This window comes from Schistocerca gregaria, chromosome 2 (genome assembly GCF_023897955.1).
Source record: "Schistocerca gregaria isolate iqSchGreg1 chromosome 2, iqSchGreg1.2, whole genome shotgun sequence".
Classification (NCBI taxonomy): Eukaryota; Metazoa; Arthropoda; class Insecta; order Orthoptera; family Acrididae; genus Schistocerca; species Schistocerca gregaria.
The window spans coordinates 635,944,030-635,961,855 of record NC_064921.1 but is presented as its reverse complement, the minus strand read 5'-3'; the positions used below and the strand labels follow the sequence as shown (position 1 = coordinate 635,961,855).

General features: G+C 38.3%; 1 protein-coding gene across 5 annotated transcripts in view; it reads right to left on the bottom strand.

Moving 5' to 3' along the window:
* LOC126334665 (T-cell activation inhibitor, mitochondrial-like) overlaps positions 1–17,826 on the bottom strand; it is a 304,598-nt gene that overhangs the window by 156,009 nt on the left and 130,763 nt on the right. For all 5 annotated transcript variants that reach the window (XM_049997127.1, XM_049997128.1, XM_049997126.1 and 2 more), the window contains one exon: positions 11,006–11,226. In XM_049997127.1, coding sequence (XP_049853084.1) covers positions 11,006–11,226 — 221 coding nt within the window. The remainder of the gene's footprint in view (positions 1–11,005; positions 11,227–17,826) is intronic.

Below are 17,826 nucleotides of genomic sequence, written 5' to 3'. Positions count from 1 at the left end.
TAAGCATGGTACCATCCCACAAGGGGTTATGGGCATTAAAATTTCCCAGAAGTAGGAAAGGTTTAGGGAGTTGATCAATCAGTGCAGCTAATACATTTAGGGGACTGCACCATCTGGAGGAACATCTACATTGCAGACAGTTATTTCCTGTGTCATCCTTATTCTGACAGCCACAGGTTCAAGAGGGGTTTGAAGGGGCACATGTTCACTACAGACCGAGTTTATGACATAAATCAAACTCCACCTGACACTCGATTATAGTCGCTGCGGTTCCCGTAATATCCCTTATAGCCGCAGAGGGCAGGGGTCTGCTTTGCTGGGAACCAGGTTTCCTGGAGGGCAATGCAGATGGCAGGTGTAAAGCTTTAACAGTTGCCGCAGCTCAGCGAAGCGGAGGAAAAAACCACCGCAATTCCTCTGGATGATGACATCATGAGACTGGGAAGAAATGGAACATTCAATGAGGCAATTTATGCCTCAGAGTCACCTGCTGCCACCGATTTATTGCCTGAGCAGTCTATATCCATTGTGTTGAGGGTCTGGCGAGATCTAGGTTATCAGCACATGCATAAAATTTCCACCCCATCCTCAGCCGCAGGGCTTGTAGGTAGCGGTGGTGTGGGTGCCATCTCAATTTCCTTGGTCTTAGGGGTTTTCGTTTTGGATTTCTCTCGCTGCTCCTTGTTTTTCCCTGGCTGGGAGGACTTCACTGGCTCAGTCTCCGGGACTGAGGATGAACGTGTAGCCCTACTACCAGCTGCTTTTGGGCTCTTCAGCCACTGGCGGGTGTCGGCTTTCCCACTAGAAGAAACTTGGGAAGAGAGTGACCCAAAAGAGCCCTCAGCATGTGATGCTGGACGTACAGCGGGAAGACATAAGGCCGAACTTCCAGCGCTCAAAGCACTCCATCGAGGGAGGGATATAGGGCTTTACATCACACCGGTAGACCATCACCTTGACCTTTTCGGGCAATGTTCACCCTCAAAGACCAAGATGAAGGTACTGGTGGTATCCTGATTATCCTTCATACCCTGGTGAACATACCGGACAAAATGTACACCTTGCCGCTCTAAATTGGTGCGCAGTTCGTCGTCGGACTGCAGAAGAAGGTCTATGAGAAATATGACACCCTGGACCATATTTAAGCTCTTATGGGGCGTGATGGTTACAGGGACATCCCCCAGTGAGTAACTCCTGTGACTGGGCAGAGGATGCTGTTTTGATAAGACTGACCCAAATCTCATTTTGGACTAGCCCTTCACCTCTCCAAACTTGTCCTCTAAATGCTCAACAAAAAACTGAGGCTTCATCGTCCTGAAAGATTCCCATCAGCTCTTGAACCAGGGCGAATAAGATCCGCTGCCATCCTTAGCCTGACATTCCTCCCATGATGTGGCCAGGGAGGGCAACGATTTGGGGTCATACTTCTGTGCATTGAATTGAGCTCGTGATTGCTTAGAGACTGCTGGTGTTTCACCACCAGCAAGAGATGATTGACTACACTTCATCGTGTCTCATCCGCCCTGATGCCACCCACTCTGACCAGGGGCCCTCCCCACAGGCGCTACACAGTCGCAGCAAAGGCCACCTGGCAGGATGGCCACTGCCGGGAGTCCCGACGGCCCAGGGGCATGGGCATCTACCCCTTGGTATATGTGGGGAGTTAACGGCACAGGCATCAGCAGAGCGATCCTTGTGGGTCAGTGGGCTACAACCAACAGGGTACATGGCGGCCCCATCACAAAGGACTGGCTACCATACTGGATATCAGGTGCAAAGAAGTGCATGGTCATCATTGGCGCAGAAATTGACACTGCATAGTGTATGGTGGAGAACACACCCAGGAATGTGTCCTCACCCAAGTGATGGAGAATGGGCAGCACTACAATTCGATGACGAGAAAGTGGGCTAAAAATCTCAAGACACGATGTACCTTGTCAGGCAGCCTTCCCCAATCGGCTCGCTCTTCAGGAAAATTTTGAAGAATGGAGGTCAAACCCTACAGGGCACCATGACATGTGGGCCGAAACATGTGAAACTTCTTTTAGTCGCCTCGTACGACAGGCAGGAATACCTCAGGCCTATTCTAACCACCGGACCCGTATGGAGGGGAAAAGAGTTCCACTTGCATGAATATCAAGAGCTCAGATGGAAACCCTGTTCTAAGCAAAGAAGGGAAAGCAGAAAGGTGGAAGGAGTATATAGAGGGTCTATACAAGAGCAATGTAATTGAGGGCAATATAATCGAAATGGAAAAGGATGTAGAAAAAGATGAAATGGGAGAGATATAATAGTGCATGAAGAGTTTGACAGAGTACTGAAAGGCCTAAGTTTAAACAAAGCCCCAGGAGTAGACAACATTCCATTAGAACTACTAACAGCCTTGGGAGAGCCAGCCCTGACAAAACCCTACCATCTGGTGAGCAAGATATATGAGACAGGCGAAATACCCTCAGACTTCAAGAACAATAAAATAATTCCAATCCCAAAGAAAGTAGGCAATGACAGATGTGAAAATTATTGAACTATCAGTTTAATAAGTCACAGTTGCAAAATACTAATGGGAATATCTGTACAGACAAACGGAAATACTGGTAGAAGCCGACCTTAGGGAAGATCAGTTTGGATTCCATAGAAATACTGGAAGATGTGAGGCAACTTATCTTAGAAGACAGATTAAGGAAAGGTAATCCTATGTCTCTAGCATTTGTAGACTTACAGAAAGCTTTTGACAATGTTGACTGGAATACTCTCTTTCAGATTCTGAATGAAGCAAGGGGTAAAATACAGGGAGCGAAAGGCCACTTACAATTTGTACAGAAACCAGATGGCAGTTATAAGAGTCGAGGGGCATGACAGGGAAGCAGTGGTTGGGAAGGGAGTGAGACAGGGTTGTAGCCTATCCCAGATGGTATTCAATCTGTATATTGAGTAATCAGCAAAGGAAACAAAAGAAAAGTTCAGAGTTAGAATTAAAATCTATGGAGAAGAAATAAAAACTTTGACTTTGAGGTTTGCTGGTGACACTGTGATTCTGTCAGAGATAGCAAAGGACCTGGAAGAGCAGTTGAACGGAATGGACAGTGTCTTGAAAGGAGGATATAAGATGAACAGCAATAAAAGCAAAATGAGGATAATGGAATGTAGTCAAATTAAGTCTGGTCTTGCTGAGGGAATTAGATTAGGAAATGAGACACTTAAAGTAGTAAATGAGTTTTGCTATTTGGGGAGCAAAATAACTGATGATGGTCAAAGTAGAGAGGATATAAAATGTAGACTGGCAATGGCAAGGGAAGTGTTTCTGAAGAAGAGAAATTGGTTAACACCAAGTATAGATTTAAGTGTCAGAAGTCGTTTCTGAAAGTATTTGTATGGAGTGTAGCCTTGTATGGAAGTGAAATATGGACGATAAATAGTTTGGTCAAGAAGAGAACAGAAGCTTTTGAAATGTGGTGCTACGTAGGAATGCTGAAGATTAGATGGGTGGATCACATAACTAATGACGAGGTATTAAATAGAATTGGGGTGAAGAGAAATTTGTGGCACAACGTGACTAGAAGAAGGGATCGGTTGGTAGGACATGTTCTGTGGCATCAAGGGATCACCAATTTAGTACTGGAGGGCAGTGTGGAGGGTAAAAATCATAGAGGGAGACCAAGAGATGAATACACTAAGCCGATTCAGAAGGATGTACGTTGCAGTAGGTACTGGGAGATGAAGCTTGCACAGGATAGAGTAGCATGGAGAGCTGTAACAAACCAGTCTCTGGACTGAAGACCACCACCACCACCACCACCACCACCACCACCACCACCACCACCACAACAACAACAACAACAACAAATGTGATAAATGTAATGCTTTCCTTAACACATTTCTCATGCTCTTTGAGAGTTGCTTTCCATTAGAATGTTCTAAACAGGGTACTAGTAGTAACAGGGAACCCAGTTCGCTTAGTAGTCACAATCAAGCCGCAGTAGCCCACTACAAACAGTATTGTAAGGTGCTTACAAATGTTATTAGGAAGGCAAAGAGTATGTGGTATGCAAATAGAATACCTAATTCACAGGATAAAATTAGAACCATATGGTCAGTTGTGAAGGAAGTGTCTGGTGAGCAGCATAGTAAAAATATTTCTGTTACTGATAAATCAGATATACGTACAGTATTTAACGCTAATTTTCTTAGCATTGATGGTGAATTAAAGAAAAATTTAGTAAATTTAGTTTCAACATGGAATCATGTTACTTTCCTGACAAATGCCTTTCCGAGATTGATGTCTGAAATACACCACTCTGATACAGACAAGGAGGAGACTGAGTCAATAATTAAACCACTGAAGACTAAGGACTCTTATGGTTATGATGGAGTGCCTAGCAGAATATTAAATTACTCTGCTGCACATGTTAGCCCTGTATTTAGTCATATTTGTAATTTTTCCTTTAGGAATGGTCAATTTCCTGAATGATTAAAATACTCTGTAGTAAAGCCACTTCATAAAAAGGGAGAAAGGGATAATGTAGAGAATTTTAGACTTATTTCTATGCCATCAGTGTTTGCTAAAGTTATCGAAAAGGCTGCGTACATACGGATAATTGATCATTTTATATCACACAATTTGCTATCACATGTACAGTTCAGCTTTAGAAGTCACTTAAAAACTGAAAATGCTATGCTCTCTTTTCTTTGTGAGATACTGGATGGGTTAAACAAAAGGTTTTGAACACTAGGAATATTTTTGATTTAACTAAGGTGTTTGATTGTGTTGATCACAAAATATTGCTCCATAAGTTGGACCATTATGGAATACAGGGAGTAGCTCACAATTGGTTCACCTCTTTCTTTAGCAACAGACAGCAAAAGTTCATTATTCACAATATTGAGAATGGCTGTGATATGGGGTCTGAGTGGGGTATGGTCAAATGGGATGTGCCCCAGGGATCAGTGCTGGGGCCACTCCTGTTCCTTAATTTATATAAATGATGTGCCCTCTAGTATTATGGGTAACTCTAAAATATTTCTGTTTGCCGATTACACTAGCTTGGTAGTAAAAGATGTTGTGTGCAACACTGGCTCAGTTTCAAATAGTGCAGTTCATGACCTAAGTTCATGGATTGTAGAAAATAAACTAACACTAAATCACAGTAAGACTCAGTTTTTACAATTTCTAACACAAAATTCAGCAAAAACTAACATTTTAATTTTACGGAATGGGCTTATGATCAGTGAAACTGAACAGTTCAAATTTCTAGGTGTTCAGATAGATAGTAAACTGTTGTGGAAAACCCATGTTCACGATCTTGTTCAAAGTCTTAATGCTGCCATATTTACTATTTGTACGGTATCTGAAGTGAGTGATAGTTCGACACGAAAATTAGTCTACTTTGCTTATTTTCATTCGCTTATGTCATATGGTATTATATTCTGGGGTAACTCCTCCCATTCTAAAAGGATATTTTTGGCTCAAGAACAGGCAGTTCAGGCAGTAAGTGGTGTAAGTTCATGAAGCTCTTGTCAACCCCTGTTCACAATTGTGGGTAAACGAAAGTGCTGGCATGTTGATAGACACACAAACACAAATGTACACACAAAATTCAAGCTTATATATATTACTTCCTGTCATTTCTTGTTAACAATATTAGCTTATTCCCAAGGATAAGCAGTTTTCACTCAGTTAATACTCAGCAGAACTCAAACGAGCATTTGGATCGGGCTTCCTTAACTCTTGTGCAGAAAAGTGTGCAGTACACTGCTGCATCCATTCTCAATGAGCTACCATTCGAATTAAAAAACCTTAGCAGTAATCCACGTGCTTTCAAATCAAAACTGAAGAGTTTCCTCATGGGTCACTTCTTCTATTCTGTCGAGGAGTTCCTTAAGACAGTAAGCTGACTCTTGTTGTACTGTTGTTTGCATTTACTTAACCTTAGGGCTTGACTTTTTTCCGGCACACAAACATTTTATTTTTATCTGTTATTACCTTTATGTTGTAATTTCATGTGCTGACACATTCCATGCCTTAGAGATTTTGTCCTAAATTTGGTCCATTGGAACTTGATGTGGAAATAAATGAATAGTCAAGATATGCAAACTGGGGTCACAATCATTCTCATGATATTTCAATCACAGACTTTTTCCTCCAAATATGAAAATATTTTGTTGGTGCGCCTGCATAGGGGGAAATTATCATCATAATAAAATAAGAGAAATCACAGCTCACATGAAAAATTTAAGTCCTTGCCTCCATGTGGTGTTCAAGAGTGGAACTGCAGAAAAATAGCTTGAAGGTGATTCAATGAACCCTCTGCCAGGCACTTAACTGTGAATTGCAGAGTAGTCTTGTAGATATAAACTACATCTGTCACAATTTTATTCTCTCTGGAACATCATAAAATGCTGCTGCAACTACCTGATGATACTGCCAACATGTTAATCCAGTCATTATATCAATTTCTGAGGCATGGACTGAAGCATGTTACTTAGTTGAAGCTGTGCCTCACTATTTTGGTCACTACTGCAATTCCCAGAACAGTCTCAACGTTACTGGTTTTAACATTTGTTCTTCTTGCATACTGTCTATGTAAGCAATGACATTTTTAGTGTCTCTGTGCAATATCTCCTCTGCAAGCATACGAAAACTGTAATGAGCCTTATGTTTATAATACTTGCATGTCTTGTAACATTACGCTGGTATTTGTGCTAACCTACAGTGTCTCAAATATCTAAGATTGTCGCCACATCTATGTGAACTGTTACAGAACATCCCTTGTAATTTTGTACATGTAATTGTAAGACTCTCATAGATGATTTAAATATAAATTGGAATGAAAATCATAGCACCTAACTAGACAAAAAAGAAGACTCGTAGTTTATATGGCATGAAAAGAACATAATGACCATTCTGTTAATCAAGTTTAATAAAACATGTGTAAGTCATGACTTTACACCAATTTACGCCAGAGTCACTTTATGTAAAAGATCATACAATACATAATGGCTTAAAAAATTTGATGTGCTATGGATTAGAAGTGAAATTGGAGCAGGCACAAGCAAAAATATTTGGCAATGTGTGCAACTAAAGAACTACTATGTTAGCTCAAACCTCTGGTTTCCAGGAATATTTTAAACTTTATTTCTCATTTTGTGTCTAATGAAATAGAAACAATACAACACAAGCATTGGTGGAAAAATCACTCGACTCACAAGCATTTGCTGTGAACTTAGCAGTGTGCTATGTGAAAGTATTTGTGTGCCAAAATAATGTCACTGTAACTAGAGCCAATAAGATTAATATGTCAGTGTTAATTAATGATGATGAACACACTGCTAAAACATAAAAAAAATTTAAGGAAATGATTTTGTAGAAGTAAAGAAATGTGCCCTACAGCCTTTTGCCAAAGAAATTAGAATGACCATTAACAACTCGAATGTACTGCTAAACTCAAACTGGAGAGAAGAAAGTCCATTATTGATCAACCCTAAAATGCCTTTCTTAAAAGCACAGATCAAGCTGCACAAAGATAATGCCCATATTTGTCCCACTATTGATGAGTGGAAGAGCCCAAACTATTACGTAAACAGGTTGTGCCAATCAAAGATTAAAGAACTTTACACATTTCACACACCATATAGTTTAAAAAACAGTTAGGAAATGATTCAGGCCATAAAATATATTGTTTTACCAGAAAATAGTACATTACTTACTTCTGACATAAATATCCTATGCATTGCGAAAAGACAAATAATCATATATTACTGAATTACTTGACCTTACAAAATTAACACTACATTTTAATTATTTCTCTTTCAATCAAAAAACATACTGTCAAAATAAGGGATTGACAATAGATTAAAGTCTCTCAGATATACTCTCAAAGATTTTCATGAACAATTTAGAGGGCAAATTTCTCCAAACCAATAGCGAACTGTGCAAGAAAATCTTGTTGTACATGACACACGTGTAGTCAACATTTTAAAATTCTTCAGTGGTAGTGTAGAATGAACTGCAGAGATGGATGTTCCTTTAAATTCCTTGTGTGCTAAAGAACATTTATGAAAGAAATGGAACAAAACAGTTCAGTCAATTTTCTTGACCTAATGGTGTAGGTTCAAGCCTTGTACCCAACATCTTTTGCAATTCAATCACCTCTGACATAATTATTCCAGCAAATTCATTTTATCCATGATCACAGCATGCTAAGTTTCAATTAGATCAGGAAGATAAGAATATCATTATTCAGATATGAAAGGCGAATGGCTACAGGGAAAGTTATAATAGAAACATGGGTGAAAAAGTGTTTAGGAAAATAGAAAATAAAAATCCTTTGTAGATTTACTACTAATAAAATATCTCTGCCATATTACGGTTCATTACCTGAAAAAGTTGCAAATGATTTCAGAAAACAGAACATACAGGCAGGTTTCGAGACAATAAAAAGTTAGGGCAATTCTTACACCTCAGTTTAGAGCCCCCAAATTAATTAACTGTAATGCAGGAGTACATACAATTAAATACAGTTCATGCAGCTGCTACTATATTGTGAACACAGGCAGAGAAATTGGAAAACAGTTTAGGGAACATGGCTAAATAAACAACAACCCCTGGGAGCACATCTACAACAGCATAACCATAAGCTAATAGAAATGGAAAAATAGCTTACTGTATTGCACACTGAGAATAAGAGTAATAATTATGATAAATTAGAAGAGTTAGAAATTTACAATGATAATCATTAAACTCTTGCTAGTCTGATGAATGAACACCCAAAAAATACCTGGGACTGATTTTTTGGAATATGTGATGGATTGCTTCTCAGTCAAAATGAATAAGATGCTTACTTTCCTGAATTACTTTGGAAACATATGATTTAATTCTCAATCAAAATGAATAAGATGCTTACTTTACTGAGTCGCCTCAGGAAGATATGATTTAATTCAATCTCTTTTTAAAGTTTCTTGTTCTTCGACCCAAAATATCTTCAAGAAATAATAAGTCTATTACAGTGACCTGAAGTGAGCAACATATTGCACTTCGTAAAGTAAGCGATCCACATTTTATGTATGAACTTAATATGTGCTTTAGTCTTATCTTAAAACACATATTTGTATATTAGACAAACAAGTTATTGCATGATGTGTAGGCATTTATATGCAGGATTTCTTCAACTTTTACTTTTACACTTATTTATAATGAATACAAACAATTTTATCCTGTAATGTTGTTCAGTATATTCCTTGTAAAAAATTGCCAGTGATCTGGATTGTGGACCACTGAATAATGTCCAGTTTTTGAATCATGTATACTAAGTTGTTTAACTGACCAGTACTGTCCACATAAGCCATGCAAAGAGATGGCACTCTGCAGACATACTGGGGTTCCAATGCCCTCTAACAAGTGCCATGTCTTCTTCTGCAGTGCAGACAGTTTGGCTTGACACTACAGTTCTAGCCTTATGCCTGCTAGGTTCTTTGTTGGCATTAAGTTTTTAATTAACAAAGCTTAAGATTCAATTGATGAAACATGACTGGTATGTCAAAGTTGTGTTGTACATATGTACTGTATCATATGTATCAGAGGTTCACATTTTATTACTCTTTACTGTTCTGACTGACCATTAAAAGACTCTAGTAGTATCTACCATATACAAAAATAAATTTTGTTCATTTATCAGGCCATGATATGATGGGACAATCCACAAATACACCATGACAAGAAACAATAAAGAAATTCACAAAAACCAAGCAAATATTTTTGAGTGACTTTACAGCATTTTTAAAGCTTATTAGATAATTACTGACTTAAATAGTTTTAAACATAATAGGTAATAGTGTGCTGTGACCTGCCCGCATCTCGTGGTCATGCGGTAGCGTTCTCGCTTCCCACGCCCGGGTTCCTGGGTTTGATTCCCGGCGGGGTCAGGCATTTTCTCTGCCTCGTGATGGCTGGGTGTTGTGTGATGTCCTTAGGTTAGTTACGTTAAAGTAGTTCTAAGTTCTAGGGGACTGATGACCATAGATGTTAAGTCCCATAGTGCTCAGAGTCATTTGAACCATTTTTGTGCTGTGACCTGCCAGCTGACTTCATTATTCAATTTCAACTTCCTTAACCAAATATTAATTATAAAATTGGCATAGCTCATTAAACAGAATCTGACATACCAATTTAACCACTTATCATTTTGACAGCTGCCTAAGCATGTGGTTAAAAATCACGTGTAATTCCAACTCTGGTGAAACCTAGGGAGTTCTTTATCCTCTCTTGAAATTATGAAGAAGCTTTTAATCTTTTATTTAAAGAGAACAGGAAAGTTCAGTTTATCAGTGGTTTTTGTAGTACACAGGTATTTTGCTATAACTGTAAGAGCTGGTGAATTGAAAAATTTCTAATTTACATCATAATAGCATAATCAATACAGAATGTATGAACCTATAATTCTCTATTTTGGCCCCATGGTGCCCTGTCCATCCATATTGCACTCAAAGGATGTCCCCTTGTACTTCATGTTCAAGTTTCAAACATTAATGTTATCCTGTGAGCAGCTCCACTCAATCAAGCATCACCAGGACTTTACACCATCACTTGTGGCACTATGTGAGGCACTCTCACTGCACTGCTTCAGAGCCACTACCTGTTTTGTAATACATCACCTATTTTGATATACGGTGTCTATTCTTTTGGACATATCCAAAAGAACACAAACCTTATGTGATTTACCAGCCATACAACCATGACGATCAAAGATCCACTCTTCTCTTTTTGCTCTACTCTTCTGTAATCGGAGCTGCCTGAGCTCTTATTATAGCTACACATACACCAAGTAATAGTACCACATCATCACTACCTCTAAACTTCTACTAATGCACACACAACATTTTTAGATAAAATTTAAAAATGTCTGAATATAATACTAGATAAAGTGGGTATAGTACACTTAAACAGGAAAAACAAGAATTCTTAAGTAAAACCATAGTTGAAATCAGAACAAATACTGTATAAATATTGAACCTTGTAGAGCGCCAACAATTTCAGGATGGTTTCGTACCAATGCCTGGAAACTTTGCAAGCAACCACGAAAGTGTGTCACATTCCAGCCACAGTCCCACAATATTGCTTTAAGGCCCAAAGATTTTCTTAATGTATCCTGCAGTCTTACAATTTCTGTTCTTACAGGCTTTCTAGCAGCCAGCTTCTCTCGAGCCACAGTTACATTTTCCTCCAGCCAGGACCTACAAAAATTTAAAAATCTGTACATTTTGTACCCTGACAAGAAGGGACAGGATGGTAGGACATCTGTTAACACATCAAGGAATGACTTCCATGGTACTAGAGGGAGCTGTAGAGGGCAAAATCTGTAGAGGAAGACAGAAACTGGAATACATCCAGCATATAATTGAGGATGTAGATTGCATGTGTTATTCTGAGATGAAGGGTTGGCACAGGAGAGGAATTTGTGGCAGGTCACATAACACCAGTCAAAAGACTGATGACCCAATGTATATTTTCCAAGTCCTCATTCTTCTGAGTGGTGTGATGTGACCCGCCACGAAATCCTCTCCTGTAGCAACCTCTTCATCTCAGAGCAGCACTTGCAACCTATGTCCTCAATTATTTGCTGGATGTATTCCAATCTCTGTCTTCCTCTACAGTATTTTCCTCTACACTGTGTAACACACAGGCATTTAACTCATAACTGATAACAAGTCACTGCAAGCTGAAAATATTTACAGCAAAAACATAAACCATCAAAGGCAGCAATTCAAATTATACTGAAAGCAGTATTAAGTTTGTCTGTAATTAAAAATGAGCAAAACTATCTTAGCTCTTGTTCTGAAGGACAGAAGCAACCATTATGTAATTTATTAACTAAACACACCATCTTCCAGAAAGCTGTATGACTTAACAGATACATGAATAAAATAATGAGACCTGTGATAAACACAAAATCAGCTCTTAGCCGTACTAGTGCAGGAAACTGCTGTCTGCAGTTTGTAGACCCTGTGGATTACCGAGATCTGTCACTTACTTTATTATTAAGAGAAAGTTCAAATTTCCAAAACAGTAACGTTATTAGGTCAGAAACAGTAAAGTTGTGGATGTAAACAGATGGCTGTACTCTTAGCACTCACATTCTAAAGTCAGGGACCAACAAAATGTAACCAATTAATGTTGAAACCTGTTTTTTGTGAGTTTACAATACACTCTAAATGGAGCAATGGAAAATAGGAAATGCAGAAATTTTCTATGAATATAAAAGTAATGCACCTCATTCACACCATGTTTAAAAAATATTGGGAGAATTCTTCATGATAGAATTTCTTCTGACATCAAGGAAATTCTAAGTGTGGAAGAAATTTTTGTAACCATACCAAACATTTTTTCTGTGTAAATATTGTATTATAAGTAAGACTGACAAACCATGCTACTAAGAGTTTAATGCAGACCTGATTTCATTTATACATACTCTTCAAGAAAAATAGGTATAGTCTGAGAGAAGTGGCTTCTGGTGCACAACTAAAGCCACATTGGAAACGTTATTTAGGACCAGGGGGGTTGAGCAATGCTTTTCATCATGAGTTCAAGTAAACTCGACTGCATTACGGCATTACTAAATCAAAGAGCAGTAACAATGCTACAAGAGGAACATTATGCATCCTGGAGAAATTTAATGTTAAAGTCCTGAGAGCATACAATGGGAGAAGAGATGGGCAACATAATTCTGTGAAACCTCACTGCACGGCCACAATCAGAAAATGAGGGATATTAGAGCATATGTGGAGGTGTACGACTAGCATCATTCCCACACTCCATTTGCAAATGGGACAGAAAGGTGGGAAAATGGCAATGGTACCAGAATTATGCTCCACTTGCAGAGTTTAGATGTAGATGTAGATTTTTAGGTCACAGTTTTGGTTGATCTGCTCTCTAAGATCTTCAGAAATACTAGATAATACGCCAAATATTGTACTACTTGTCAGTAATATAACGTGTAGCTAAATAATTACACGGGAAAATAAAAACTGAGAGTGAAATTAGACAAGTGATGATACTGTTGATACTGGCATTCATACCCATGATACTTATGTCTTTATATGCTTAAAGTAATGAACCAGAATTTAAAATATAGCTTTTCCCTGAAGAGCAGAGAAGTCACTGCACGCAGTAACAATCTCTTATGTTCTCCTTAATAACACAACCATACAACATTTCTCTTATTCTGAAGGCAGGTGAATCTCGACAGTCACTCATTTGCCCACTATTTTGGAACAACTCTTTTCACTCACCAGAGGACAGCATCCAACTCATCTTGCTGAGCACCCATCTCTATAGCTTACTTTCAGACACTGTCCTGTCCAGTACACGAAACTATATTGGGAGGTCACAAATGAAGTGAAAATCATTGAGCACTCACCACTGTGTAGAATAGAGTCATTGAGGATGAACAGTGTACAGATGGATTGAGAGCTCAGCATTAACACGAACTTTTTCCAGTGCTTAAGTGCATGCTCTGCTGAGTTCATTACATATCACTTTGCTGATAATAAGGTCAGCTCCTGGAGCAGCTGGTACCTAAGTCCCCAGAAGAAACTGTATGCACCAAATTTATTTTTGGGGGTTTGTAATGAGTTCAGTGACAGCCACTTGATCTAAACATTCATACAGTTGCTTGTGAAGGTCATGGCTATTCTATAATGCACATGAATTGATACATGACTGACTGACTGGTTGTGCTGCGTGGGAAAGGATATAACCTTTTAGCACTATGGCACCAGTGCCAAAAATATTCCTCCGCATGAAATCTGAATTCACTGACATTCTACAGTAGTACCAAAGCAATCTTACAGCTGAACTTTCGTCTTTCTTCTTCAATCTTTTTTATCCTGGTGAGGACTTTGGAGCAGAAGAGGACGGGAATGGAGGAAGTACTTAAGAGACTTGTTAATTCCCTGAGGAACTGATGGTAAGTCTCCCCCAACCCAGGGTTCTGGGTGACTTTTCCAAACACTACTCCTTTTTCTTAACTCACCAGCCCTTTTCCTTCACCACTCTATCTTCTCCTTCAACCCTTCTGCTGTAAGGAGTCACTGGCTCTGAAAGCTTACAAGCTGTAATATCTTTCTTGTGTGTGTTCTCCTGCTGACTCTTGGTGAGCACATTTTTAATCTATCCAGTTACGCTGTATCTTCAAAAATTGATTATTTTCATGAATACTAATTTTTGTGGTTCCTACATAGACCTGATTACAAAAATTTTATTACTCATGAGTTTGATTTCATCACTTTCTTTGTGTGTTTCTAATAACAATTCCAATTTTTACTCCATATTGTCCAGAATTCTGAGAAAAACTGTCAAAATTACAATCATTAACATGCTAGAATTTTAATTATAAACTGAGATGTTTATTTCACTTTTCAGTATCTTCACCACTGATAGCTATTTTACTGAACTGTGATCAACCATCATAATTAGCATGACAACTATAAGTCAAATAGAACTATGGGTTATGCAAATTGGATTCCCTTGGTAGAGTTGAAAGAGGAAGTGTGGAATGAGATACGGCACAGAAGACTTGGTATGGATTTTCACATCTGTGCAGAAAGTGGGACTATCAGGAAATATATAAGTGCGCATGTTGCTGGGTGCAATCTGATCTTTGCAGCCAAGATCTAACATTGAAAAATTTATTATTTGCTCAGTGACCAGTTTCAACATATCTAGCTGTCATCTTTGGGTATTCTGTAGTATTACAAGGTGAATCCAGGAAGTAAATTTCCTCATTTTTTTTTAAATAAAACAACATAGTTACAGGAAACGCTTTATTGACAACAGGTACAGCAATTTTTGAGCTATTTTTCAACAGTCATTGAAAGAAATGAGACACCTGCCTTGCCATATCGTGGGATCAATTTTTGTAATCCTGAGATGTAGAAGTATCCTGTCTGTGAATGGAACCAGCGTGCGACAGTCATCTTCAGCTCTTCATCATTGTCAAAACACTGGCCAGAGGACAGGAATTTCTTGAGGTCCAAGAAAAGATGGAAACAGGGAGGGGGGTGGGGAGCAAGAACAGGACTGTATGCTGGATGATCAAACAGCTCCCAGCAAAAGTTTTGCAAAACAGCTGCTGTGCGCCAAGCCATTTGAGCAAGAGCATTGTCACAGAGCAGCACAACACTTGCAGTAAGCATTCCATGCCTCTTGTTCTGAATGGCATGTCACTCCACTTTGTTCCACATTAATGGTCAGCATTCAGTTTCACCTTCGGGCAAGAAGCCAATGAGCAGAATGCCCTTCCTGTCCCACCCATAACACAAGTCACATCACTTTCTGCACCAACACTTATCCGTTTGGTTTTTTTTGACCAGAGATCCACTGTGATGTCAATGCATTGACTGCAGCTTGATTTCCAGTGTCAAATGAGAAATCCATGTCTCATGCCCATAACAATTCTGTTGAGGAACTCCTCACCGTCAGCATGATGCCACTACAGAAATGTCAGTGGTGCTTCAAAGCATTTTGTTTTGTGCTCAGGTGTCAGGTTTTTCAGCACCCATCTGGCACACAATTTCTTGAACATCAGGTGTTTAGCAACAATTTCCTGCTAAAAGGATCACAATATATGTGGAAAATGGCTGCTGAGCTTCATAATGATCATGAAGCTATGTTTCTCGAAGATGTGCTAGATTTATAGAACATTCTTGAAATATCTTATGCTTGTAATGTTAGCACATTCTAGAATAGTCAATATTTGTATAAATAGCTGCACTCTCTGACCAGGAGATCAGTTTTGGCTGTATATTTGTGTCAGTGACAAACTACATATTTTACTTTACTGATGACCCTGCCTTTGCATTTGTACTTGATTGTTGTTTTGATGTGACAGCATTCTTGTCTCCTGTTTCAGTCAATCATACCACAACACTCCATTTGAAACTAAAAACAATCATAGGTTCTTTCAATTTACTCACATGCCATCTCCTCAGTTTTAACTTTCTGTTAATTTTCCAGTTTTAATCTGCAACTCATAAGGAGCAAATGATGGCCAAAGTCCACATGTGTCCCTGGAAATGTTCTGTACTTAACAATCCAATTTTAAAATCTATGCCTTACCATTACATAACCTGTATGAAACATTCTGGCATCTCCAGATCTCTTCTATACATACAACCTTCTTTCATGATTCTAACTCACATGTTTACAAAGATTAAATGGAACTCTATGCAAAATCTGCTAGGTCCATCTCATTCTTTTCACACAGACCACGTTTTATTATTTCTCTTTCTCTTCCTTTTCCTACAATCACATTCCAGCCCCCCATCACAACTAAACCTTCACCTGCCTTAATAACCTAAATTACTTCTTTTGACTCGTCAGAAACTTTCACTCTCTTCATTATCTGGGAACTACCAGGCATGTATACTGCTACTGATGTGGTGAGTGTGTATGTCTTGTCTACGATAATGTATTCAGTTACCGTCCACAGTAATTCATTTGCATGCCCACTTTTCTTACACATTATTAGACCTACTCCTGCATTAGCCATATTAGGTTTTGTGCAGAAAATCTTCTTGTAATTTAACCAGAAATTCATTTCTTCCTTCTTCACTATTCACATGACGTACCTTTCACTTATCCATTTTTCTTTTAAAGTTCTGCAACCTACTTACACAGTTAAGGAATCTAAAATAAAAACTGAAACTAGATTTTTGCTAGTTTTTGCTTTGTATGAAAATGTTCTCCTGAGTAGGCCCCATTAGGAGATCCAAATGGGGTTATACATTTTACCTACAGAATATTTTATTTCGGAGAGTGCCATCAGTAAATTTGTACATAACTGCAAATCTTCATTTTAAATGGATTCTGGAACATAAACAACGTGTTTGAAACGTATCCACAAGCTAGAATCACAAAAATTGACTTTCTGCAGATTATTCTTTCACAAAAAAATATCATCGTCATTTGCCTAGTTGATCAGTGGCTATACATTCTATAACAGTTTTAAATAAAATAGAAAATTTTAGCGTGTGTAGAGTTATGATGGCAGAATATTATCATCATCTCAATATACAGGATTCCAGGAAGTGATGTAACCAAACTGTATTTACATACATTCCAGTGCCTCCTACATAAACTCAGAAAAAAAAAGAAAAATGTAACTTCTGATGATTTTAACACAGATACAACGAGGAAAACAAGCAGGTCGACTAGATTTATTGACTTAAACCAAGACTCTGGTTTTAACCTAAATTTCACTTATTTTAGCTGGGTAAATGAGTGAACAGCAACATGCAGAGACAATACTTTAATAAATTACACATTTAATAACATTGTTGAATTCTCTTTGAACTTAGAAATGTCATACCTTGATGCTTATCAAATTACTGAAAATAAAGAAAATGGAAGAAGAAATTTTCATGAAAAGATATTTCAGTAATGAAAACAATCACAATGTTCTTCTCAAGTGAGACTTCTACAGATTTCACAGTCACAAAATACGGGAAATTAGAGTACATATTAAAAAAAACTATTTCAATAACCACGTGTAAAAATGATTGGTTTGGTTGATTGTTTGTCAGTGAAGATTTTATACCACTGCCATCAACAAGTTCCAGTCAGCAATCTAGATACCCAGTCAAACTGTGAAGCTTTTGTCAATTACAAAGAACTACTCAAGTTATGAAGTACATACCAGCAACAACCATAAGCATTCTAGGTGATCAAGGAGAACATTGGATATTCATGTGTCATCAACAGCCACAACTCACACCTAGATTGAACATTCACGTGAACAGCTGAAACAATCCAGGATATGTACAGTTCTTGAGCAA